This window comes from Pipistrellus hanaki, assembly GCF_964339955.1.
Source record: "Pipistrellus hanaki genome assembly, chromosome: 1".
Lineage (NCBI taxonomy): Eukaryota > Metazoa > Chordata > Mammalia > Chiroptera > Vespertilionidae > Pipistrellus > Pipistrellus hanaki.
Window position 1 is genome coordinate 62,374,134 of NC_140503.1, and position 26,493 is coordinate 62,400,626.

Here is a 26,493-nt window from a genome sequence, read left to right on the forward strand (position 1 = left end):
ACCGACAACCTTGACTTACTGAGATAACACTCTAACCAGCTGAGCTGCCTGGCCAGAGCCTAGACGTTCCTGGTGCAAAGGGGCTGAGCTCTGAGACCCAAAATCCAGGAGCCATGACGATGCCAGGGCATTGTTTATATGAACAGTCTCCATCCCACCAGCGTCTGAGGTTGGCACTGTTTTAACCCTTTTCCTCCCGGAGTCAACACTGGCATGGGCCTGCATGCCGCTTCCTGCTGGGGAGCCTGGGCACTGGAGGCCTGTCCTCCAACTTGATGTCCCCCTGCTGCAGGGCCTGCTGGATGGCGTTGGCGAGAGTCTGGAAAGCTAGGTCCACGTTGCAGTTGTTTTTGGCTGAGGTTTCCATGAAGGCCATGCCCAGGGTGGCAGCCAGCGCCTCTGCCTCCTGGGCCGAGACGCAGCGGGCGCTCTCCAGGTCGCTCTTGTGGCCCAGGAGCAGGAAGATTGCCCTGTGGGGCCCTGGGTGGCCAGGACCTCCTGGTGCCAGTCCGGGATGTGTTCAAAGGACTTCCTGTTTGTCACATCGAAGACCAGCAGGACACCCACCACATTCCGGTAAAAGGACCTGGTGATGCACCTGAAGCGCTCCTGGCCCGCAGTGTCCCAGAGCTGCAGCTTGAGCGCGGCCCGGCGGCAGGCGCAGCGCGCGCCGGGGAACTCCACGCCCGCCGTGGGCGCCGCCGCCCGCCCGGCTCCGGGCTCCCCGCCGCGCCCGCCGGGAAGCGCCGCAGCAGGAGGTCTCCCCACCGCGGCGGCCCCCAGCACCGCACCCGGAACTGGCAGCCAGCCCGGCCCCCCCGTGGCCCGCGCCTCGCCCTCCGCCTCTATCGCCGCGCCTCCCCGCCCGCAGCCCATCTAGCCATGGCCTCTTAATTGGTCTCCTCCAGCCCTTCTGCACCCTCTGATCCTCTCTCTATTCAATGGCCAGGGTGATCTTTTAGAAATGTAAATCGGAATATGTCAGCCTGCCCAACCACCATTGCTTAAGATTTTGCAGTGATTCCCAAGGCTCTTAGACTGGAGATAAAATGCCTTAACATGATTCACCGGGCCCCCGTGTACTACGTACTTTCACACCTTGTGCTCATGGCTCCCCTCCTTTCTGATCCTGTCCCTTGGACTCTCTGTCCTCTGTACTCATCATCTCCTTCTTGTCAAGAGGCTTTGCTTATGGTCTGCCTTCTGCCCGGTCCACTCCTGCTGGCCCTTGTGCCTAGTTCATGCCTACTCACCCTTCAGAATTCAGTTCAGCCCTAACTGGTTTGGCTCAGTGGATAGAGCATCAGCCTGCAGACTAAAAGGTCCCAGGTTTGATTCTGGTCAAGGGCATGTACCTTGGTTGAAGGCACATTCCCAGTAGGGACTGTGCAGGAAGCAGCTGATCAATGTTTCTCTCATGGAAGTTTCTAACTTCTATCCCTCTCCTTTCCTCTCTGTAAAAAAAATCAATAAAAAATATATTTTTAAAAAAATTCAATTCATGCCGAAACTGGTTTGGCTCAGTGGATAGAGCGTCGGTCTGCAGACTGAAAGGTCCCAGGTTTGATTTCAGTCAGAGGCATGTACATTGGTTGTGGGCACATCCCCAGTAGGGGGTGTGCAGGAGGCAGCTGGTCAATGATTCTCTCTCATCGATGTTTCTAACTCTTTATCTCTCTCCCTTCCTCTCTGTAAAAAATCAATAAAATATATTTAAAAAATTTCAGTTCAAATGTTATTACTCACTACATGACACCTTATCATACCTTTTTCTTTAGATCACTAACTACAGTTGCCATTTTATATTTATTTATTAGCTGATTAGTGTTTATTTATTTTTTAAAATATATTTTTATTGATTTTTTATAGAGAGGAAGGGAAAGAGATAGAGAGCTAGAAACGTTGATGAGAGAGAAACACCAACCAGCTGCCTCTTGCACACTTCCTACCGGGGATGTGCCCGCAACCAACGTACATGCCCCTGACCGGAATCAAACCTGGGACCTTTCAGTCTGCAGACCGACGCTCTATCCACTGAGCCAAACCAGTTTCGGCATGTTTGTTTATTTTTATACTAGATGGTGAGTTCCATAAAGGCAGGAACTGTGTCTCTTTTGGATCAGCCATCCTGGTGCTGACACAGTATTTGGCCTGCGAGAGGAGCTCATAAAGCCTTTGTTAAGTGAATGAGGTGACGAATGAACAAAACCCAAGGCCTCCTCTCACCTGCTTCCTCTTCCAGAAAGGTTCTCAAGTCCTTCAGAAGACAGGAAGCAGCAGAGAGAGGGGACCAGCATAATAATGACTGCCCGTCACAGTGTCAGAGTAACAGGGGAGTCTGCAGGATGCATTTTAGAGGCTCCCCTATCCTTGCTAATTTCCACCCCCTCCACAGAGGCCCAGGAAGGAAGTCGCTGAGAAGTCCCAGGGCCAGCACTTCAGATGCAGAGCCTCAGCAGGAAGGCAGGGAGAATGGGAAGGGGAGAAAGGAGGGAATGGATGTCTACTAAGAAGGGACTCTTTTTGGACACCATGCTAAATGTTTATGTCTATCATCTCATTTAACCCTCCCCGAACCCCATTTTGCAGATGAGACAGCAGACTTAAAGAGCTGTGAAACCCATGCAAGACAAAGCTGAGCCGAAGCCGGTTTGGCTCAGTGGTAGAGCATCGGTCTCCGGACTGAAGGGTCCCAGGTTTGATTCCGGGCAAGGGCATGTACATTGGTTGCGGCCACATCCCCGGTAGGGGGTGTGCAAGAGGCAGCTGGTCGATGTTTCTCTCTCATCGACATTTCTAGCTCTCTATCTCTCTCCCTTCCTCTCTGTAAAAAATCAATAAAATAAATAAAATAAAAAACAAAAAGACAAAGTTGAGTTTGAACTCAGATCAGTCTTCCTTCCACGACTGGGCTTCCCCAGGGCCTAAAATTGGACCTAAAGACTCAACGCTCTATCCAATGACCAATTTGCCTCATTGGATAGAGCCTTGGTCTGCGGACTCAGGGGTCCCAGGTTCGATTCCGGTCAAGGGCATGTACCTTGGTTGTGGGCACATCCCCAGTGAGGTATGTGCAGGAGGCAGCTGATAGGTGTTTCTCTCTCAACGATGTTTCTAACTCTTTATCCCTCTCCCTTCCTCCCTGTAAAAATCAATAAAATATGTTTTAAAAAAACTGTTTAAAAAAAAAAAAAAAGACTCATTGGTTGGCCTCTGTCTAAAGCTATCTTTAAGCGTCCGTGTACAGTATGATGGTGGAAGCCCATAGATTGGAAACAGAAACTCAACATAAAGGCAACTGCTACCAGACCTCAAAAGTAATATATAAACGAAAATTGGGATGTGGAAGCAAAAGAGATGGAGTTAGTGAAGATCTATCCTTCAGATTAAGGAGAGAAGAGATAGTGACAAAAACGGACATATTTATGGTGTTGCATAAAAGGATAATGGTGATCACAGGAGAACTAAAGACAAGCTGTTGACGGCAGTTGCCTCTGGAGAGAGGATTTGGCGAAAGAAGAGAACTGAAGGGTCCCAGGTTTGATTCCGGGCAAGGGCATGTAAATTGGTTGCGGGCACATCCCCGGTGGGGGGTGTGCAAGAGGCAGCTGGTCGATGTTTCTCTCTGGGACCCTTCAGTTTCACTTTCATTTGTTCGTCCTTCTGAGCTTTCCATTAAAAAAAAAAATTAACTCTGGCTGTGTAGCTCAGTTGGTTAGAGCATTGTCCCGATACACTAAGGTTGTGGGTTTGATCCCTGGTCAGGGCACATATAAGAATCAACCAATAAATGCATAAGTGGAACAACAAGTCGGTGTTTATCTCTCCCTTCCTTTCTCTAAAAATCCATTTTTAAAAATTAGTGTCCTGTAACTTTTCTAAAAAGTTTACATATTTTTGTTACAAAGAACTAGACAAACAAAACCATCATTCCTTTATTTAAAAAAAAACATTTTTATTGATTTCAGAGAGGAAGGGAGAGAGATAGAAACATCAATGATGAGAGTCATTGATTGCCTGCCTCCTGTAAGCCCCCTACTGGGGACCGAGCCCACAACCCAGGCATGTGCCCTTGACTAGAACCGAACCCGGGACCCTTCAGTCTGCAGGCCAAAGCTCCATCCATTGAGCCAAACCAGCCAGGGCAACACCATTCATTTAGAGTGCAAGCAGGTGTAGAAGTAGCAGGCCTTGATACCTGGGTAAAAGTTAGTCTGCAGGTTTCCTGTCAGGAGGGACGTGAGTCAGGGGAGGGTCATGTGATGATAAACATGGCTTCCTAAGCAGTTGCCTCTGGAAAAAGGAGACAGGCTTGGTAAATTGCCTTTGCAAGCACAGGGGGCCTGGCTAACACAGGAGCGCCCCTCCCCTCACATATTCCTAAAGGCGGCTCACATGCAGACACACCCAGACACAGAGGGCACTGACTCCATGGGGACCACAGATAAGCACCCCTCCGAGCAGGGCCATGCTCTGAGCAGGAGCTCCTTCCTGCCGGGGACACTGCTCCTGCAGGTCCATCCGACCGCCCACAGGTAGACTCCAGGCGGTGGAGTGCAGCAGGTTCTCGGGTGAGTGTGACTCTGGTCCTATCTCAGAGCTGGTCATAGAGCACAGATCACTGACCCACACCCCTCAGGGCCCCAGGGCCCCTGCCCCCTCCCGAGGCATGGCACCCTCTTGACCTTTGCTCCTTTGCAGCTTACGTCACATGGGAGCCTCTACGGCTGCTAGAAAGGGAGGCTAGGGCACAGCTCAGCTCGGGAGTGCCATTCACTGGCCGCCAGGAGCCAGGCGTCTGGCATTTCCAGCACCTGTTGATCTTTGACCCCCCGCCCCTCCCACCTTTCTTCCCTGTTTGTCTCTGTTTCCCGGTTTCCTCAGTTCCCTGGCACCCAGGCTCTGACTGGCAGTGTATCCCAGCTCCTTGCCCGGGCCATTCCTCCCATGCTGCCTTCAAACCCTGACGCCTGCACCTCTCCCAACCCCGACGGGGAGAGCTCCAGTAAGAGGGTCCAGTGGGCTTCTGGGAAGAGGAGGACGTCATCCACAGACTCAGAGTCCAAGTCCCACGCCGACCCCTCCAAGGTGCCCCGGTCCCGGAGACCCAGCCGGCTGACGGTGAAGTATGACCGCGGGCAGCTCCAGCGCTGGGTGGACCTGGAGCAGTGGGTGGACAAGCAGCTTCAGGAGCTCTTCCAGGTGGGTAGCGTGGGGGAGGGAGGGGGGAGCAGGGGCTTGAAGCCTGGCCCGGGAGCTGAGGAAAAGCCAGGAGGAGCTGGAGGGTGGATGCGATGCTCCCATGGAGAGATCGCTCTTCCCAACAGGCGAAGCGTGCGCTTGCAGCCCAGAAATCTGGCCCCTCTGCTCTGGGCTCTGCCTCTAACTCCTCACAATCCGGGAGGCATGTCTTTTACCATCAAAGAGACTTGGTTTCCTAATCTATAAAACGGGCTGTAAAAACCTGGGCCTGTCAATACCGCCTTTTACGACGTTTTGATGTCCAAGAGAGATAATAGAAGGGCTATTTTTCTTTTTCTTTTATGTGTTTCTTTACTCTTTTCCTCAACGTATATACACATCTAGAGCTACACGGTCCAATACTGTAGATATGAGCCACGTGTAGCTATTTAACTTCAAATTAATGGAAATTAAATCATATTCAAAGTTCAGTGTCTTAGTCACACTATCCAATAGCCCCACGTGGCTAGTGGCTACCAACATATCTGTCCGCAAAGATCTAGAACATGTTCCTCGTTTCAGAATGAACAGAACGGGGCCAGAACATCAGAGTAACCGGCACTAACGCCAGCAGCTGGTCTGGCTTGTCCTGGTTCTCACTGACTACCCTCCGTTCCCCCAGGGCCAAGGATGGGTCTTGGTCCCTTGTCATGGGAAGTGCTCAACCAGCTCCACATTGGGCTCCTGATGTAGTAGCAACCACTGCTTTAACAAGAGCACATTTTGAGCACTGAAGCACCTGCTAGGCCCAGTGCCAGCATTTGATGTGCGTTATTTCATTCACACACACTCCACACCCCATGACTCCATTAGATGGGTAGTATCTCACCCTGGAGGACATGGAAGCTTGGCGATGCTGAGTAGCTAGGAAGCCACGGCACTCAGGGCTGCGGCCGGGGCTCTGCCCGCAGAGCCTGAGCACACACTTGTGCATTAAGTGGTTCTCCACACACCTGAAGTACTTCAGGGGGAAAAAACAGTGTCCTGGCTGCACCTCAACTGAATTTAATTAGAATCTGCTAGGGTGGGGCCCAGGCACTGGTCTTTCTCATAAGCTCCACAGTGATGCTAGCATTTGGCTGGCAGAGAGCCACTGCACCCAGCCAGAAACTACAAGTCTCCCTTATCCTCATACCATGGTCCTTATTTCTCCTCTTTCTTGACTCAGTTCTCTCTCTCTCTCTCTCTCTCTCTCTCTCTCTCTCTCTCTCTCTCTCTCAATCTCTCTCTCTCTCTCTAAACAAGGGCCTGTGATTCTTCCAGGAAAGCCCTCTGTGGTTGGGTGGGGAGGAGTCGCCATGTGGTCCACGCTGCCTTGTGAGGCTCACTGGGTCATGTGGCTGCTTGGACCAGGTGCATCCTGGGGCAGGTGGCAGATGTCTTGACGCTGGGAGCGGGAGAGGCAAACTTTCTTGGCCCGAGTCTGCTCTGACCTTGCAGGACACCTCCCGTGCCAGTCACTCCTGCCAGCACCCTCTCTCTGGATCAGCTTCCATTTCAGATTGCTGTGAAAAGTCTCATATTTCAGACACCTCAGGGCAAGTCCTTCTGGAGATCAAAGGAAGATACTAGTCAAAACTTGTTTTGCAAGATTAAGGGAGGGGGGGGTAGGGGGGGGGAAGCAGTACAATAAGGAGTTTATAACATTTCCAACAGGATGTGTAGGAGGACCGCTCCCAGGCAATGACTGAAATAAAATACCTGGCCTGCAGTTGCCATGGTGCTTGTCCAAAGGTGCAGGTGGCAGTTCCTCTCCCAATCCCTGCTCTTTTCATCTGGAAGCAGCCAGTGACTGGGGAAGCCCCAAGTGGCTGAGCACCTTGGGCGGAGATGGAAGCCACAGAGCCTCCAGACTTACCCGACCCCAGTTCTAACTTCCCTGGGCCCCTCGCCACCCACCTGGGCTCTCCTTACATGTCCACCTTAAATGGCTCAACTGGAAATGGTTCCAGGGATGCATCACTACTTGTTTAGTTAAAAAAAAAAAAAAAAAAAAAAAAAAAAAAGACAGGAAGGGAGAGGAAGAGGGAGTCAGAAACATCGATGAGAGAGAAACATCAATCAGCTGCCTCCTGCACACCCCCTACTGGGGATGTGCCTGCAACCAAGGCAAATGCCCTTGACAGGAATCAAACCTGGGACCCTTGAGTCTGCAGGCTGACTCTCCATCCACTGAGCCAAACCAGATAGGGCCTGTTTAGTTTTTTTTTTTAATGGGACCCAACCTCCCTTTGATGAAGGGCCCACCTCTTTTCACTGGGTGTATGGCCTGCTTTGGGTTCTTCAGAGGAAGCAAGTCTGGATCCAACCCAAACAGACAGATGTGGGGTGCGGGCGCTCCTGCTGTCCAGAGTGGGAGTGTGGGTTTGGCTGCTAAGCAGGGGCTTAAACACTCATAAGTTTCTCCTATTTTAAAAACACTGTTATTTCCATCCAGTAAACTTTTCATTTAAAATATTGTAGTTTTCACCTCTGGATGTTTGGTTCCTTCTCAGATCTCCCATTTTCATCACTGTGTTCACGTTTTCCTTGTCTGCTAATTCCATCCTCTCTGTCATTTCTGGGTCTGATTCTATTGATTGGTCTTCCTCTTAGTGTATAGGGAGCATTTTCTGCTTCTTGCCATGGCTAGTGGTTTTTGCCTGGATACTGAATTGTAGAATAAATTATGTTGTTGAGTAACTGGATTTTTCCCCCTCCCTTTAATGTTGGGCTTTATCCTAGAAGGAAGTTTAGTTACTTGTGGTTCTGCTGAGGCTTGTGTTTAAGCTCTGTTAGGATTAGTCTAGAGTTGCCTTTAAGCTAGAGAATAATTCACCCTCGTAGTGAAGCGTGGCCCCTCTGAGGTCTGTACTGGATCCCTGCATGGTCCGTGCTGGCTGTCTGCGCTGGCCGGGTGGACTCTGATTTGTCTCCACACCTCTGTGAGGTCTGGGAACGGTTCATCTCTGTGCTTTCAGTGTCTCATGGTTTTACCCTACGAATGTGTATCTTGTGTTCAGCAGACGTAAGAGACCCCCTTATGCAGATTTCTGAAGGTTATTTTCTTTATAACCACTTCCTCTCCAGAACTTTGTCCAGCAAATTCCAGTCACCTCAACCCTGAATTCTGATCTCTGTCATATCAACTTAGCAGGACCTCTGTGCTCTGCTTGGAATCTCCCTCTCAGCTCTGTGGTCTGGAAATGGCCCCTAGAAAGCAATTCCGGGCAAGTCTAGAGGTTACCTCTTTCACTTCCCTTCTCTCTTGGGTATTTTTGAGCTTCTTCTTGTCCAATATCTGAAAACACTGCTCATATATTCTTGTCTAGTGTTCTAGTGCTTATGTTGGGAGAATAAATCTGGTCCCTGCTACTCCATCAAGACCAGAGTTACATATCTGGCTAACTCTTACTCAGCCTCTGGTCTCGGGTTAGAGGTCACTTCCTTCAGAAAGCCTTCCTAAACCACAGGCTCGGTTAGGTTTCCCTTCCCTATTCTCCCAAAGTATCTGTCAGCGTGCTTACCACCCTATTGCAAGTGCCTTTTCACCTGTCCATATCCCTCAAGAGACAATAAGCTTTTCAAGGACAGGATCATGTCTGTCTGTCCTGCAATTATAACCCCAGTACTCATCACAATGCTTGGTGTACAGCATTCTCTCAATAAATATGCATTAAATGAATGAATGCTGAATCAGATGAGCTAGAAACCAAGGCAGCAAAGGGAGCTTAGGATGAAAGAGCTATCTTAAGACACCTAGCACTGTTCCTTTTGAAAAAGGAAAGGAAGGACCAAAACTGTTAATTTGTCTCTGAAATCAATAAAAAATATTTTTTTAAAAAATCAATTATAGAATAAAGTCTACATATGAATGTACTTTGCTATAATGTATCCAATACCCCAATCAAGATATGGGACATTTCCATAGTCCAAAAAGTTCCTCTAATAGCCTTTACTTTTAGTTGAATTACACAACTTGATTACTTAGTACATCTATTTCTATTTTGTTTATGAAAACAGAGCCAGGGTTCTAAGATAGTCCTTTCATCCTAACACGTAAGCTGTTTGAGGGCAGGTTCTTTGTTTTGTTCACTGAATTTCCCAAGTTCACAGTAGCCACTTGACACATATTTAATATTATCCCAAATTAATATTATTATTATTCCAAATTATTAATGAAAAAGGTGAAGTTTGTAAAGGTGAATATAAAATATACACATCAATATGGAAAGAACTTGTGTGTTTTTAAAAAATATTTTATTGATTTTTTTACAGAGAGAAAGACAGAGGGATAGAAAGTCAGGAACATTGATGAGAGAAACATTGACCAGCTGCCAAAACCAGGGTAAATGCCCTTGACCGGAATCAAACCTGGGACCTTTCAGTCCGCAGACAGATGCTCTATCCACCGAGCCAAACCAGTTTTGGTGGAAAGAACTTGTTAAGCATAAAATAAAAAGGAAGCAAAACCTAAACTGGAAAATACCATTAGATTTAACTATTTAAACACATACACCTATTCCCCAAAACCCTTCTGAACAAATGATAATTCTATGTGGAATGCTAGGGCTAATCTTATTTTTTTTAATCAGTAAGAAAAAACTGAACAAACCTAATAGACAAATGGATAAGGCAACAGTTCTTGTGGTCTGGTGACTCCAGGGGTTCCTAAGACCATGTCAGGGGGCCCATGATTATTTTCACAACAATACTAAGATGTTGTTCGCCTCTTTCACTATATTGACACTTGTACTGATAATGCGAAAGCAATGATGGCTCTTAGAGTGAATCAGTAACGTGACACCACGCACCCTATGTTCATTGGGTGTTATTTACAGTAGCCAAGACCTGGAAGCAGCCCAAGTGTCCATCCGTAGATGAGTGGATAAGGAAGTTGTGGTGTATTTACACCATGGAATACTACTTGGCCATAAAAAGAAGGAAATCTTATCTTTTGCAACAGCATGGATAGATCTGGAGAGAATTATGCTAAGTGAAATAAGCCTGTCAGAGAAAGTCAAGTACCAAATGAGTTCACTAATATGTGGAGTCTAATGAACAAAATTAACAAACAAAATAGAAATAGACTCATAGATATAGAGAACAGACTGACGGATGTCAGAGGGGAGGGGGGCTGGCAGGCTGGGTGAAAAAGATGAAGTTTTGGCAATTATGAATGAAGTTCCTATAAACATTTGTGTGCAGGTTTTTGTGAGGAAATGTTTTCAAGTCATATGGGCAAATATCAAGGATCACACTTGCTGGATTGTATGGTAAGACTGTGTTTCATTTTATAAGAAACAGACTGTCTTCCAAAGTGTCTGTACCACTTTGTATTCCTACCGCAATGAATGTGAGTTCCCGTTGCTCTGCATCCTCACCAGCATTTGGTGTTGTCAGTGTTTTAGATTTCTTCCATTTTATTTTATTTTATTTTATTTTATTTTATTTTTTTTTTAGATTTCTTCCATTTTAATAGGCGTGCAGTGGTATCTAATTGTTGGTTTAATTTGCAATTCCCTAATGACATGTAATATTGAGTATCTTCTCAGCTGTTATTTGCCACCTGTGTATCTTCTTTGGTGAGGCATCTGGTCAGATCTTTTGCCCATTTTATTTTATTTTTTAAAATATATTTTATTGATTTCTTACAGAGAGGAAGGGAGAGAGATAGAGAGCCAGAAACGTCGATGAGAGAGAAACATCGATCAGCTGCCTCTTGCACACCCCCTACTGGGGATGTGCCTGCAACCGATGTACATGCCCTTGACCGGAATCGAACCCGGGACCTTTCAGTCCACAGACCGATTCTCTACTACTGAGCCAAACCAGTTTTGGCTCTTTTGCCCATTTTAAATTGTTCTTTTCTTATTTATGAGTTTCAAGAGTTCTTTGTATATTTTGGGTAAGAGTTGTTTTTTTTTTTATCAGATACATCTCTTGCAAATATTTTCTCCCAATCTGTGGCTTGTCTTCTTATTCTCTTGAGCTTCTTTCATCTTCAATTTTATAATCTTTGTAGTTAAAATTTTTTCAATGACTATAACTTTTCAAAAGTATATCTTTATTGATTTCAAAGAGGAAGGGAGAGGGAACGAGAAAGATAGAAGCATGATGAGAGAGAATCATTTATCAGCACACCCCCTACTGGGGATCGAGCCTGCAATTCCAGTATGTGCCCTTGGCCAGAATCGAACCTAGAACCCTCCAGTCCACAGGCTGATGCTCTATCCACTGAGCCAAACTGGCTAGGGCGACTATAGTAACTTAAAGATAGCTTTATTTCACATACCATATAATTCACCACTCAAAGTGGGAAATTTCTTATTTTAAATATCTTCAAATGGTTGTACAACCATCACAATCTAATTTTTGGCCTTTTTATCACCCCTTAAAGAAACCCTGGACCCATTAGCAGTCATACCTCATTCCCTACCGCCACCATTTCCAGCCCTAAGAAACTACTAATCTACTTTGTGTCTCCATAGATTTATCTATTCTGGACATTTCATACAAATTGAATCATATAATATGTAGCCTTTTATAACTGGTTCCTTTCACTAACAATGTTTTCAAGGTTCATCCATGTTGTAGCATGAATCAGCGCTTTGTTCCTTTTATTGATGAGTAACATTGCATGGCTACATCATATTTCATTTATCCATTCAACAGCTGATGGGCATTTGGGTTGTTTTAGACTTTCTGGCTAGTATAAATGATGCCGCTATGAAGGTTCATGAGAAAATTTTTTGTGTGGACATGTGTTTTCATTTCTTTTGGGAACAGATCTAGGAGTGGAATTGCTGGGTCAGATGATAAATATATATTTAACATTTTAAGGAACGACCAAACTTTTCCAAAGCAGCTGCACTGTTTACATCTCTACCAACAATATATGTAAAACTTTTGAAATTAAAACAGACACTCTTTTGAAAGACTTCTAGGGCTGTTCTGGTAGATCACAGTAGGTGTCCAGTAACTGTTAGGGCAGGATGAATGCGTGGTTTGAAGAAGATGAGAGGAACTGGACATGGAAAATAGAGTGGGGAACGGGTGAGCCCCTGACAGTAACTTTCACTCCAGCACTAGCTGGCCAGGCCTCTCTGAGCCCCATGTGATTCCCAAACAGGATCAACCAACCTCTTCCGAGCTGGAGATCGACCTGGAAGCTCTCCTAGAACTACCCACAGAGGAGCAGAAAACTCATTTGGAGGTAGAATGGGGGCTGGGTCTGGGGCCAGGGTTTGGGGTTGGAAGCTGGACTAAGGGGAACTTAGGAACCCAGGTTCTGCCTCCTTGGGTGGGGTGGGAGAACCAAATCAGAGGGAATTCCTGGGAGACTGAGTGCGGGCTTGTGAGAAAGTACGGAGGCTCAGGACCCACTGTCTGCTCTCTTCTACCCAGGCTCTTCTCCGAGGCTGTCCCAGCCCCACAGAGGTAAGGATGCTTTGCTGCTCTGGGGGTAAGGGGAGGCCCAGTGGGGAGGAAACTAATGACAGGAAAGCTTGGGCCTGCATCTTTCTCCCTTCCCTGGCTCCAGGAGACGGGGTAAGGCAGATATTAGGGAGGACAGTATGGTGGTGGGTGTGACTCCATGCCTTGATCTCACCCATTTCTTCTTCAGCCTTTTATCTCCGAACTGCTCAGTCAAATCAAGAAACTCCGGAGACTCAGTCGGCCTCAGAAATAGGACTTGTGAGACTACGTTCAGCAGCTGCAGCGCTGTCAGGCCTGCCCCAAGCCTCTGGATCCTGGGCTGAGAGGGAAGTGGCTCCTTGGGACACGGACAAGGAACGTTGGAAGATGAGGTCACATGTGGCCAACCCTTTTGTATGTACAATCACAGCTAGTTCTTGTCAGTTGGGCTTTCTGGGAGCGTCATGGCCGCTGCCCAGTGTTTTCCTTCACAGCCAAGTGGATAAAACCTTTAGGAGTCCCGGCTGAATGGAGTGTGGACATATCTGTACTGAGGGGAGGGAGAGGGTGAAGTGCTTTACCAGGAGGCGAGCATCATGATACATTCTATCTTCATACCTCACCATCCGTCAGTCCGTCCATCCATCCATCCATCCATCCATCCATCCAATCTGAGAATTTAAAAATGAAGGTCAGAGTTCTGCTTCAGAGATCACAATTCTAGCAAGGCCCTGAGGCTAAGACACAAAGCACCCTGTCATCATCAACAGGAGCCAAGCGGCAAAGACTAGTTTTGAGTCCCAGAGGCAAAAGGAAAAAGCCATCTGGGTCTGGGACATCAGGGAGGCTGAAACCTGCCTCGCTAGGTGAGGCAGGAAGTCTCAGGCTGAGGACTCTTTCCAGAGCTCGCTCCAGCCGGGGGAAGAGAAAAAGCAGGGCTAAGCAGAGAGGGACAGGGTTCAGGCTGAGGCCAGGGGTCAGGTCAGGAGGGAGTTGCTAGCAACAGACACTGAGTCAGAATGGCAGGAGCCTGGAATTGGTGCCCTTTGGGAGTAAGGCAGGAAGCAGGGTGTGCTTCCATTGCTTGTGCATTCGGCTCTGAGCACTAGAGAGGCCGAGAACCCACCATAGTGGGGGCTGGGGCTAAGGTGGGCTGCCCAGAGCAGGACCCACACTTCCGTCCAGTTGAACAAATATTCATGCCTATGGTCTCTGGGGCCCCTGAGGCGGGCAGCACTGTTCCTGACATGAGGGTCGACCCTTTCCCTCACTCCGGAGGCCTGGACTTACAGCCTCCTTTGCTTCGCCACCTCTCCCAGGACCCAGGCTCAGGGCCCACAGGTTCTAGAGATCAACGATGCTGGGCCCAAGGACTCAACATACTTTATTTGATACATTAAGTGCTGGGGCCCTTGAGCAGGTTCCAGGCTCATTCTTAGATTCAGTCTGGTCTTCCCAGCCCAGGCTTTGCTGGTGGAAGGCTCCTCCTTCTGCCTTCCCTCTGGCTCCTCCACCACCGTTCCCACTGCGGAATCTTTCCCCCTCCGTGGACACCCAGGCTCAGGAAGGGGTGCACCCAGGAGCAGTCTGGCTCAAAGTGCTCTCCCGTCAGAGGTCCCGAGTCTGGGCCCAGAGGTGGGTGCCCCGGCCTGTGTGACTGCCCGCAGGACGACCTTCCTGGGAGGACAGGGCTTCCTCAGTGTGCTTGGCCTGCATGTGGGGGGTGGTAAGCAGATGTCTGATGCTCTTTAAGGTCAAAGGCGTCATGGCCTTCCCTGTGGAAAAAGAGAAACAGGTCAGGGGTCACAGGTCGCCCTGGGGCACCCCCAGCCCCACAGAACACCCTCCCTGCACCCACCGGAAGCAGCGGACGCAGTAGAGGTCTCCATCGCAGCCAGCACAGCGCAAGGTGGCGTCCTCATTGCAGATGCAGCACCAGGGGAGCGGCTCTTCCTCAGCCTCGGGCCTGGGGGCCGTGGCCTGGGCCTTCGGGGAGCAGCAGGAATGGGGAGTGAGGTCCCTGAGGGGGGAATGGGTGGGGTGGCTGTTGCCAGAGCATCAGCCAGTGAGAGGGGAGGCTGCGGAGGCCCCTCAGTCTGTGTTGGGGCTTTTCTCACCTTAGGCTCTGCCCTGCAGGACGTGGCCGGGGGTCGGAGTGCTGGCTCTGCGGGGATGTTAAAGCCACTGGCCTCGTCCAGGGCAGCCTCTTCAGTGAGCTGTGGACAGGGCAGAGAGTACAGCTCCCTGCTCGTGGCCCAGGTCCTCCCCCGTGCCCCTGAAGGTGCCGTGGCCTTAGCTTCTCAATCCATCTTCCTTATGTGTTGTCTATGGCTGCTATCACCCCATCTCAAGGGGCCAGGGGCAGGTCTGGGTCATAGGGACAGAGGGACCTCAGCTGAAACAGCAGCTGCAGAGCGAGGCAGGATGAATGGGGCCAGGCGTGTGGTGGGACAGGGAGGCAGGGGCAGGACAAAGGGTGGCCAGTGGGTAAGGCAGGCCCACCTGTCGCAGGATTCTCTGGATGGCCGCCTCCTCATCCTCATCGTCATCACTGTCTGGGAGGCGGTAGTCTTGGAGGGTCACTTGAAGAGGGAGAGAGGTAGAAGCAGGGAGGAGTTGAGAGAGTTCACCAGCTATACTCCTTTTTTTTTTTTTTAATATATATTTTATTGATTTTTTAGAGAGGAAGGGAGAGGGATCGAGAGTTAGAAACATCGATCAGCTGCCTCCTGCACACTCCCTATTGGGGATGTGCCTGCAACCCAGGTACATGCCCTTGACCGGAATCGAACCTTGGACCCTTGAGTCCGCAGGCCGACGCTCAGAGCCACACCGGCCAGGGCATCACTGGCTATCCTCTTGCTCCCAGGAGCTGGTTTGGTTTCCAGTGGCACTTGGTCCAGAGCTGAGCAGTCTCTGCAGCCATTCTGATCAGGCCTCCCTCTCCTTGTTCCACCCGGTAGGGCTCGGGGTCAGGAACAGAAGGCTCTGCACCTGAGGGTCCCCTGCCCCCTCATGGCTGCCACTTACTCCTCAGCCGCTGCTTTGCTCCAGTATTTTCCCTGTGGTCCTGGGCAGAGCTCGGTAAACTCCCGGGCACAGAGACCCCCGGCACCTGCCTGAGCTGGGCGGCCCTTTCACAGAACCTGCCGAGTGTGGGGGCTGCTCCCCAGGTCCTACCTCTGTCGGGGTCCTGTCCCCGAAGCACGGCCAGGCGCTTGGCGAGGTCCAGGATCCGCTCTTGCCTCGTGTTCTCCTCCCGCAGCTCGACGGCAGCTTCAGCCAGCAGCCTGCTCTTCTCCCCATCCAGGGACCGGGTGGCCTGCCCCTTGGAATTTGCGCTCAGGCCGCCTGGCCAACCCTGGTTGAGGTCATTCTGCATAGAGGCAGCTGGAAGGAGCAATGCAGTCAGGGAGGCGGAGCTAGTCCGAGATCTCTCATCAGAAGCCACGGAGCCCGTTTCTCAACATTTTATAAAGACTCCAGAGCGCCAGCTTTCTGTTCAGCACCAGCCTCCATGGTTTATATTACACACCAGATGTAATATAAACCTAAGAACAGCATGTTAGAATATCAGGTGGGTTGGGAGGGATATAGTTGGAAAAAACCTCTACGATTACCAGTGTTTTATATTGGGGGGGCAATGGTATGAGAATCAATGCCCCAAATAATCAGGTTACGGGGAGGCCAAAGTTCAGCCAGTGCCTCTGCCTTACCGGCTGAAGCAGCATTTCCAGGGACAGCACAGAGAGGATATGACAGAACCTGAGGTCTCCTGTGTCACTAGGCTGGAAGAATTTTGACAGAGGGGGTGTGGCTCTGACATGTTCCCTTAAGCTCAAGATCAGACCAAGAGGTCTGAAAGCAGACAGCTTTGGGTTCAAGTCCTAGCTTTGTTCCCTAATGGCTGTGAGATCTTGATCTAGTTCTTGAAAACTCACAAGGCCTGTTTCCTCATTTATAAAATATGGATAATAAGAGTATGCATCTCAGAGAATTACTGAGGATGTTCAATGAGATTGTGTCTCTAAAGCAGAGTTCCTCAATGGTGGTTCTATTGACATTTTGGGAAGGATAATTCTTTGTTGTGGGGCTGTCCTGTGCATTATATGATGTTTTAGCAGCATCTTTAGCTTCTGCTCACTAGGTGCCTGTGGTAAATTCCACATTATGACAACCAGAAGGTCTCCAGACACTGTCAAATGGGACATGGAGGAGAAATCATCCTTAGTTGAGAACCACTGCTTTGAAGCCTTTGAAGTCCAATATAATTTTTATAATGATGGAAACATTCCATATCATGGTTATATTTGTGCAGTCCAAGATGGTAGCCATGAGCCATATGTGGAACTGGGCACTTGAAATGTGGCTAGTACTACTGAAGGGGCAGAATTTTAAATTTAATTTTAATTAAAGTAGTGTCTTCCTCCTCCTTATCTTCATCATTGCAAAGAACATTCGCTGAGCACTTACTACAGCCAGGCAGGGTCCTAAGAGCTAATTGGATAATCTCATTTATTCCTTGAAACTTCCCCACAAGGTAGGCTTTAACACACACACTTCCATTTTACAGATGAAGAAAGCGAGACATTCCCAGGATCACACAGCTGGTAAGTGGTAGGAGAATCACTGACCGATTCTAAAGTCCACACACTATCCACTAGGCTTACACTGGCTCCCGGAGGAGTAGACACTCAATAAATGGTAGCTCTTCTAGTGTTGACTGTTCTCTGATTTACATATATCCGCCTCCCAGTAGACAGCAGAGCCTCTCCCACCTGGGGAAAAAGGAGGAGAAGTTACCTGGGCTTCCTCCTTCCCGGCCCTCATCAATAGCCACCTCTGCAGTGAGCTGTGTCAGCAGGTCCTGTGCTTGCTGGGCCTGGGTCCTGGGATCTGGTGGCTGGTGCACCTGCTCAGAGGAGGGAACCTCAGTGGGGATCGGGACGGGGGAAGCCACACCATAAGGCCCAGAGCAGTCTATGTCAGTGAAGGCTGAGGAGTTCCCAAAGCTCAGGGAAACTGGGGCTAATCCAGGACCCACATAACCGAGTAGGTCTGGCAGTCCCCAACCAGACCAGAGCCACTCTTTCCTGCCCATCCAATCCTGCTTGACCCTGTTCCTTGGCCTGGCAGCAGACCCGAGGATCAGGGGGTGGGAGTCAGAGGCTTGCCAACTCCTACAGAGTATGTCCTAGCACACATGTACTAGGACCCCCTTCCCTCTCAAGCCACAGCACTCACCGGCTGGGGGGTCTGAGAAGGTGGAACTCTGCCCTGCAGCGCGGCAAGCCGTGCCTCCATCTCCTGGGTGGAAGGGATGGAACTCTGGGCTTCGCCCCTCAGTGCGGCTAGCCTGGCTTCTATCTCTGCCAGTGAGGGCACTGACTCTGCAATTGGCATGGGGGACACGTGTAAGGCCCAGAGGAACCCCAGTCCCAGGAGCCCCAGAGAGTGTCCTTTAGGCCAGCGGTCGCCAACCTTTCGGACCCCATGGACCACCGGCGGTCCGCAGACCACCAGCTGGCGACAGCTGCTTTAGGCCAGCCTGCCTGCCCCTACTCACTGGGCTTGTTCTCCTGGCGGAGCCGTGCCAGGCGCTCAGCGATGACTTGGTCTTGTTGGGTCAGTCCATGGCTCTGGGGAATGGTGGACTTCTGCTTGGCTTCCAAGGCTGCCACACGCCTGGCAGGACAGGAGATAAAGGCTCTCAAAGAAGGCAAAGGGAGGGGTGAAGGCACCCATCACTCCTCCCCATTCAAACCATTTCTAGGCATCGAGGGGGGCCTCCAATGGACAACCTTCTGTGGTCCTCATGCATGTTGGCCTGCAGCTCAGCCCACTGCCCAGCCAGAGGGACCAACGGAAAGGATGTGTATCAAGAACTGTTTCTGGGGAGAAGGCTAATGAGCTGCTTTCTGATCCCCAGAGGGCGGATAGGAGCCTTCCAGATGGATGTTCTCCTGACCCTGTGTTCATTTGATCTAGAGGCTGGGAAGAGAGTCCTACCCCGGGGCCTCCCTGTCCTTTCCCCCATCCACATTGTCTCTGTCCCTTCAGCACTTACTTCTTGTAGTTCTGAGGTGGTGACCACCTGGAGGCGTTGGCAGGAGAAGACCCTCTATAGAGAAGAAATCTGGTTTCAGGAGTCCTGGCATCTGCCGATCAGTGATCCCCACCCCAAACACTTCCTGGGCTGACCTCAGGCCACAGAGCACAGGCTACACGGGTTGGCCAGCTGCCTGCTGCCATGGTTGGCTGAATCCTCGCCCTTGTCAGATTCTCACCTGGTCAGGACCTCGTGGCACTGTTTGCAGACTTTCTGTTGGGTGTTCCCAGCCCGGGGCACTGCTGCACTGAAGCTGAGGCAGCTGGAACAGAAGGCCCGGCCACAATTCTTACAGCCAACCTACAAGAAACACGAAGCAGAGTTATCCACCTCTCAACCACCCAGGTGGGCCCTCCCGGGCACTCTCTGAGCACCCAGAGGGAAGACACTGAAGTCAGATGAGGAGTGAGGACCCTAAGGCCTGGGAGACACGAGGGTGGAGTAAAGTGATTCCTCTGTCCCCAGTCTTTTATTCAAATCAGGTAACGCTCCATACAAGATTCCCATGCTTTCTGTCTGACGGGTCTTCAATTTCCTGACACTGGGGTAGAGAAGACAAACAGGCAAGGCCCCTTGGCCACTGACTCTTCAACAAAGGAGAATCGGAGAAAGTACGGAGCTCACGCCATCTCTGCTCCAGCAACCATGGAGGGAGGCTCTGGCTGAGGATGGGATGACAACAATAGCTCCATTTATTAAGCACTTACTGTGTGTCAGGCCCTAAGCTCAGTATTTAACATTCATCAGCTGATTTAATCCTCACAGTTTCGACTCACTATTTTACTTAATCCTGATGTCCAGCATTATTGTTCCTATTGTAGGCAGGGGCAGAGAGCTTACATGACCTGCTCAAACAAAAGCCACCCTATGAACAAGACAACAGAGCTCACATTTGAACTCTGACCCTGACTCTCCAAACCCAGCTTTCCAAGTACTGCACGGACCTGCCTCCCTACGTGCTCTTCACTCATCCTATGTGGTTCCTATCTCCTAGTCACTGCTGAGGTTCAGGAAGCCTGCAGTTAGTTTACCAGGGAGACTGGGGGGTCTGTGCTGAAGAGCGGAGAGACTCTGCCATGGACCCTGCGGGCAGCAGAAAGGTTGGTGACCTAACTGAAGAAACCCGGAAGGGCCGGCTGCGTGATGGTGAACGTTTCAGAGCAGAGAGTAACGGGACAAGGCGTGATGGAGAGTGGTCACCGGGCTGCGGAGAAGAAGCAAGATTGAGGGGAAGAAACAGCCGGATCCTACACTTGGCAGACAGAAAAGTCTAGCTTTCCAAACCCACAGGAGCGCGCTTTGTAGTTCACAGAGAGCTTTTCCCTCCATTACTCCACTGGACCCACACCAACCTGCGAGCGAGGGAGTGCTAGCCCCATTCTACAGAAATGGAAACTAAGGCGCAGGGACTGAAAACCATACCGCTGGGAAAGGCTGGAAACGCAGTCTATGGGCTGCAAGTCCAGTGTATTTCCTCCACTCTGCGTTCTCCCCGGCCCTCTCGCCCACGGGGAGAGAAGACTCACCTCCTTCTTGAAGAGGGTGAACTTGACAGCGCAGCCGTAGCACCTACTCTCCATCCTGGTTCCCGGCGTGGCGTGGCGCGGCGCGGCACCGTCGGCAGAGTTGAGATCACACCTGCGAGGTACGGCGCCCCGTGGACCTTCACCCGGCTCCGCCCCTGCCCCCCACACCCACTCGCGCGAGCCTGCCACGGCCTCCCGCAGGGAAATCGCGAGCGGCCATCCTAGTCGGAGAGCTACAGCGGCGGGCGCGAGGGCTGCTGGGAGTTGTAGTTCACTTACGGCAGCCCGCTTCCCTCAGTGGCAATCAAGCTTGACACGGAACACGACATTTCCCAGGGGGCTAAGCGCCATTTAGCGGCTCGGGGCCGACGGTCTTCGGGAAGAGTCCCGCGCACGTGTGGACTCCTGGGAGTTGTAGTAGGAATCCAGTCAGGGTTGGAACCATGTCGGTGGCCAAGGAGCTCTTACAGATGGACCTGTACGCGCTGCTAGGCATTGAGGAGAAGGCGGCGGACAAAGAGGTGAGAATGGTAGCGAGGAGGGACGGCCCCGAGAGGTCGGGCGGCCCTTCCTGTCTTGGCGCCTAGACCGGTACCCGCTTTCCAGGTTCGGCCGGGCCCTGGGCCCGTAGCGAGGGGCGGCCTGCTGGCCTCAGAAGCTGGGCTCCCGGACCGTTCTAAGGCGGTGTGAGAGCCTCGCGAGGAAGAAGGGGTCGCAGAAGAGGGGCTCCTCGCGCGGGATACAGTGCTGCCCCTCTGGCCCTAGTCTAGGAGAGGGTGTGGGGTGAGCCTGGAGGGAATGCGAGCCTCCTCCCTGCGCCTGCGCAGGCTCAGCCTCTAATTCCGCTTGTGTCCCGACTGTGGCCGGAGGCACTTCACTCTCCTGAAGGCTGATTAACTCCGCTTAACTTGCAGTGGTTCTCAACCTTTCTAATGCCGCGACCCTTTAATACAATTCCTCATGTTGTGGTGACCCCCAACCATAAAATTATTTTCGTTGCTACATCATCACTGTAATTTTGCTACTATTATAAACCGTAATGTAAATATCTCAAATCACAGGTTGAGAACCGCTGCTGTAGAGCCTAAGACCGTCGGAAAACACAGATATTTGCATTACGATTCATTAACAGTAGCAAAATTACAGTTATGAAGTAGCAACAAAAGTAATTTTACGGCTGGGGGGTCACCACAGCATGAGGAACTGTATTAAAGGGCCGCAGCATTAGAAAGGTGGAGAACCGCTGGCTTAGAGCGTAGGACGAAAGAAAGGCTCAGGCGCCTCCACTCCCTTTGCAGCCCCTCCTTGGGTCCTATGACTTTGCCGTCTGCCTCTGTTTTCTTTTCCTTCCCAGTTCATTGACTCTTTTCAAGTATCAGATGCTCAGGTGTTGTCCTTTAAACAAGTGCTAGTGGGCCTTGCAAAGCAGAGGATCACAGGGTGAGGCAGATGGATGGCCTGAAGTTCCACAGGAAGGTGTTTATAAAGGCGCCAGGGATTCGGGCACTGTACTGTAGTTAAGATTTCTGTTATCTAACCCTGGATCATGGTTGGTAATTGTAGCAACATAGGAAGGGGAGGCAGATAATTCATCAGCTGAAAACCAAAGCCTGCTGTGGCTGGGTAGGTTAGAGCGTCCTCCAGATACGCCAAGGTTGCCGGTGGATCCCTGGTCTGGGCACATACAAGAATCAAACAATGAATGCGTAAATAAATGGAACAATTCAGTGTTTCTTTCTCCCTGCCTCCCTCCCTTCTTCTCTCTCTCCCTCCCTCAATAAATAAAAAATAAAAAAGAACATTAATGCCTATGAATGCCCCTGTACTTCCAGGCTGCCCTGCTCATTAACTGAGTGAGCTTGTAAGGGAAATGCTAGGCAGAAAAGCAGGAAGACCCATAGGGCCCTTGGGAAGCGCTGCCCCCTGCAGCTGGGCTGAAATCACAAGTGGACCATGGGCCCATGGGTTTGGGTCAGTGAATGGTTAAAGCGCTGACCTGCAGATCAAAGGGTCTCGGGTTTGATTCCCAATCAAGGGCATATGCCTCGGTTGCCGGTTCAGTCCCAGGCCCCTGTTGAGGCATGTGGGGAAAGCAACCTCTTTTCCTCTCTCCCTCTTCCCTCCCTTCTACTCTCTCTCTAAAAAAAAATAAATAAATAAAATCAATGGGAAAAAAAATCTTTGGTGAAGATTAAAAACAATTTTTTAAAGAAAAAGAAAAGAAATGGGTCAGGGGGATGTATAACATCTGCTATCTGTTAAGTCTTAAAATTTCAGTATTAGTAATGTTTAACACCCATATAACACTTCGCGTGTGCTGAGCACTATTCTAAGTTCTACATTTGTACTTTGTTTAACTGGTTCTTCATTAGTAGTGAGAAACTACTTGGGACATTTCACACTAGATCTAGCAGGTGTGTTGGAACCCTGAAGTTGAGAACTTTTGAGGAAGGCAGTTGGGAGTTGTTGCTGTATATATTACTCAGAGAAGTGATGTAATCAGATTTTTAAAAATTGAACATCAGTGTGTAAAATGGACACAAGTGGGTGGTGGGTGTGTCTGTTGTCTAGCCAGAAACCAAGGTCTAACCAGGGGTCCTCAAACTTTTTAAAGTGGGGGCCAGATCACGGTCCCTCAGAGAGCTGGAGGGCCGGACTATATGAACTACTAATTCCTACTGTAACACCTCGGCTGCGCTCACTGCCCAAAAAACCTGGCTGGCCGGATCAGACTCCTCTGTGGGCCGCATGTGGCCCACGGGCCGTAGTTTGAAGACCCCTGGCAGACCAGTGTGGTTGGGATCCAGTTTTCACTCAAACGAGATAAGGGATAGGTGAGAACATTCTTTTAAAGGATAACAGGTGCTTCTCCTGCCTTTCCGTAGGAGAGACGCAATTGTAATACAAGGGAGAACACAATACGTTCCTTAAGAGGGACACAGACAAAGTGCTGTGGATGTTTGGGAAAAGGGGTGGGGAGATAGAGAAGGCATTTTAAGCCTTGAAGAACCGGCAGAGTTTGGATGTCTGGGGATAAGGAGGAAGGGATAATCCAAGAAAAGGGAGAATGTGTGTAGACCAGTTTGTGTGGAGCATAGGCCAAGAAGAAAGGAAGGGTAAAAGAAGATAAGGCTTGAAAAGTAGATTGGGGCCTTTGGATATATTAGCTATTAGCTAGCTTCATGGTGATGGGTATTTTTTGGCAGAGAACAAGGAGACATCGGCCCTGTGTCCCCTCTCCTGGGTTCAAGGCCTATGTTTTCTAGGGATGTCTGGAGGACCAACAGATATCTAAAGACTGTACCAGGAAGGCCTCCTAAATGCTGGTTGTCTGGTTAGATAGCAGTTCCTTATTTGGGATCCACAAAAAGTTGCCAAGAATTAAATAAACCCCAGAAATCATGTGTAATTTTTGTGTGTGTGTCTTCATTTTTGAGAAGAGGTAAGTCTTAAAGAGAAAAGATTAAAGAAGCCTCAATCTAGGCCAACCCCCTGTGTTACTGTAAGTGCAGCAAGAGTGGTTAGTGACAGAATTGGGTCTAGAACCTGGATCCTCTGGATCCCCAGCCCAGGCCACTGCTCCTTCCACACCGTGTCCCGTTAGCCCTGTCCGGCACTGTACAAGCCAGTGGTGATGATGCACATCAACATCTGATTTAATTTCCATTCAGACCACTTCTCTGAATCCCAAATCTGTATATCCACCATCCTGTTCAGTCTCTCCATTTGGATGCTTCACAGGGATCTAAATTGTATTACTCCAAAATCGAACTCTTGAATTTCTTGAATTTCTCTTTCTAAACCTGCTCCTTCCTTGTGCTTCTGTGTCTTAGTAAATGGCACCACTATCCCTCCACTCAAGCTAGGAACCTGGAGTCATTCTTCAGACCCCCCATCCTCTTCCTCCTGCCATCACTGTGTCTCACTGAGTCAGCCTCCTAAATAACTCTCAAACCTGTTCGCTTATCTCCGTCTCCACCACTAGCGCTCTGCCCAGAGCCCCATCAGCTTCCGTCAAACCATTAGAGTGGCCTTTCAGCTTGTCTGCCTGCTGCCAGTCTATTCTAGTTTACTTTGCTGTACTCCTCCAACATATTCTCCTGGCAGAAAATGGAATGATCTTGAAACCATATTGTGCTTTTAATAAAACGCTCAATAGAATTTCTTACCCTTCTTACATGCTGTTCCTTCTGCCAGAGATGTTTTTTCTCTCCTTCTGTTAGCTTGGGTTGCTTTTCCTTTGCTTTCAGAACTCAGCTTCAGTAGTACTTCCCCAGAGAGGCCTTGCTGATTATTCTTCCATACCAACTGGTTCTCCTCTTTTCCAGCACTTTTCATTTTGCGAGTATTTATGCATTTGTGTGGTTATTTGTCTAATTTCTTACTCCCCTGTATATTCAGCTGCAAGGAGCATATCTCGTCCATTTACCTGTGCAGCAGTTCCGTGCCTCGTGACTGGCACAGAGGAGGCTCTCAGCAAATACGGGGAGTGGGGGCAAAAGTAGGTTTACAGTTGTATGTGAAAAAGGTTTGCAGAGTTTATTCTTGTATTATTATTTTCCATACGAACAAGTGTAAACCTACTCTCACCTCACCCTGTATTTTTTTTTTTAGTTTTTTAAAATATATTTTATTGATTTTTTTACAGAGAGAAAGAGAAAAGGATAGAGAGTTAGAAACATTGATGAGAGAGAATCATCGATCAGCTGCCTCTTGTACACCCACCACTAGGGATGTGCCCGCAACCAAGGCCGGAATCGAATCCAGGACCTTTCAGTCCACAGGCCGACGCTCTATCCATTGAGCCAAACTGGATTCGGCTGTTTTTTTTGTCTGTTTTTTTTGTTTTTAAATATATTTTATTGATTTTGTACAGAGAGGAAGGGAGAGAGATAGAGAGCCAGAAACATCGATGAGAGAGAGTCATCGATCAGCTGCCTCTTGCACACCCCCTACTGGGGATATGCCCACAACCAAGTACATGCCCTTGACCGGAATCGAACCCGGGACCCTTCAGTCCCCAAGCCGACGCTCTATCCATTGAGCCAAACCGGTCCCGGCTCGGCTGTTTGTTAATGAATAAAATAAAATAGTGTCTTCAGAAACCACTGCAGCAATTTGACTTGAGAATCAGGAGACAGTCTCTGCCTTTCTCATTTTAACCCTTTTTGAGTGTACAGTTCAGTGGTGTTAGTGCATTCACATTGTTGTGCAACCATCACCACTGTCCATGTCCAGAACTTTTCTGTCATCCTAAATTGAAATTCCAATCAATTAAACGTTAACTCCCATCCCTCTCCCTTTAACCCCTCCCTGGTAACTATTCTACTGTTTCTCTTATTGTTTCTCTTATTGTTTCTATATATGAACTTAACTATTCTATGTACTTCATATAAATAAACATACAAATATCATATAATATTTGACATTTTGTGACTGTCTTATTTCACTTAAGGTAATATTTTCAAGATTCATCTATGTTGTAGCATGTATCAGAATTTCCTCATTCTTATATTATGATTTGTTTATTCTTTTAAGGGGACATTTTTTTTCTGTGATTTATATCCTTTTTAAATACATATTTTTATTGATTTTAGAGAGGAAGGGAGAGGGAGAGAGAGATAGAAACATCAGTGATGAGAGAGAATCATTGATCGGCTGCCTCCTGCACGCCCCCCACTGGGAATAGAGCCCCCCACTGGGGATGGAGCCCACAATCCAGGCATGTGCCCTGACTGGTAAACTGTGACCTGGTTCATAGGTTGATGCTAAACCACTGAGCACACTGACTGGTCGAGTTTTGTAGTTGTTATTTTTTTCTTAATCTTTTCACCTTTTTCACCCAGCCTACCAATCCACCTCCCGGCTGACAGCTGTCAGTGTAGTATTGACTCTATGAGTCTGTTTCTACTTTATTAGTTTATTTTGTTCATTAGATTCTACCTGCTGAAATCATAATGGTACTTGTCTTTCTCTGACTGGCTTATTTCAGTTAGCATACATAATACTCTCCAGGTCCATCCATGAAGTTGCATTTCTGACTGGCCTTTTTTTTTTTTTTTTTTTGCTGTTATAGTTCTAAGTTCCTTGTAGTATTCGCTAAGTTTCTTGATCATCCTTATAACCATTTTTGGAACTCTATATCTGATTATTTGCCTCCTTTCATTTAGCTCTTTTGCTGGAGATTTCTCCTTTCATTTGTGGCCTGTTTCTTTGTCT

The 26,493-nt window shown here is 49.1% G+C and overlaps 3 protein-coding genes and 1 pseudogene across 6 annotated transcripts in view; 2 read left to right on the top strand and 2 right to left on the bottom strand.

The window, feature by feature from the left end:
• Positions 1 to 202: 202 nt before the first annotated feature.
• On the bottom strand, positions 203 to 4,521 carry LOC311611971 (ras-related protein Rab-42-like; annotated as a pseudogene). The gene is made up of 2 exons: positions 4,396 to 4,521; positions 203 to 797 (listed from the first exon to the last, which is right to left on the bottom strand). The product of its transcript is annotated as a ras-related protein Rab-42-like (transcript).
• Positions 4,522 to 4,704: 183 nt separating this feature from the next.
• Positions 4,705 to 13,382, top strand: PPP1R14D (protein phosphatase 1 regulatory inhibitor subunit 14D; the record flags this gene model as incomplete). 2 transcript variants are annotated; one of them, XM_084904963.1, is made up of 4 exons in its annotated part: positions 4,705 to 5,202; positions 12,353 to 12,436; positions 12,628 to 12,660; positions 12,848 to 13,382. In XM_084904963.1, 4 exons carry the CDS (start codon positions 4,948 to 4,950, stop codon positions 12,911 to 12,913), a joined length of 438 nt encoding a protein of 145 aa, XP_084761089.1. In that variant the 3' UTR covers positions 12,914 to 13,382. The 2 variants fall into 2 exon arrangements, with proteins under 2 accessions (XP_084761089.1, XP_084761088.1); XM_084904962.1 differs by having other exon boundaries at positions 4,948 to 5,202; positions 12,353 to 12,660.
• Positions 13,383 to 13,979: 597 nt separating this feature from the next.
• ZFYVE19 (zinc finger FYVE-type containing 19) lies at positions 13,980 to 20,697 on the bottom strand. Its single transcript, XM_084904874.1, has 12 exons — positions 20,554 to 20,697; positions 20,275 to 20,386; positions 18,927 to 19,048; positions 18,707 to 18,760; positions 18,206 to 18,324; positions 17,884 to 18,029; positions 17,443 to 17,551; positions 15,820 to 16,029; positions 15,142 to 15,221; positions 14,757 to 14,855; positions 14,498 to 14,625; positions 13,980 to 14,414 (listed from the first exon to the last, which is right to left on the bottom strand). The coding sequence occupies exons 1-12, from the start codon at positions 20,601 to 20,603 to the stop codon at positions 14,336 to 14,338; spliced, it is 1,308 nt and encodes a 435-aa protein (XP_084761000.1). The 5' UTR covers positions 20,604 to 20,697; the 3' UTR covers positions 13,980 to 14,335.
• Positions 20,670 to 26,493, top strand: part of DNAJC17 (DnaJ heat shock protein family (Hsp40) member C17) — a 35,417-nt gene continuing 29,593 nt past the window's right edge. For both annotated transcript variants that reach the window (XM_084904758.1, XM_084904757.1), the window contains exon 1: positions 20,670 to 20,795. In XM_084904758.1, the coding sequence (XP_084760884.1) occupies positions 20,718 to 20,795 (78 nt within the window). In that variant the 5' untranslated portion in view covers positions 20,670 to 20,717. The remainder of the gene's footprint in view (positions 20,796 to 26,493) is intronic.

What these genes read in the sequence shown, in the direction of transcription:
- ZFYVE19 (XM_084904874.1), bottom strand. Translation starts at nt 20,603, where the DNA reads ATGTCGTGTTCCGTGTCAAGCTTGATTGCCACTGAGGGAAGCGGGCTG. An exon ending in TGCCACGAGGTCCTGACCAG is followed by an intron (nt 18,761 to 18,926) that starts GTGAGAATCTGA and finishes TCTTCTCTATAG; the next exon opens with AGGGTCTTCTCCTGCCAACG. An exon ending in CCACCTCAGAACTACAAGAA is followed by an intron (nt 18,325 to 18,706) that starts GTAAGTGCTGAA and finishes CTGTCCTGCCAG; the next exon opens with GCGTGTGGCAGCCTTGGAAG.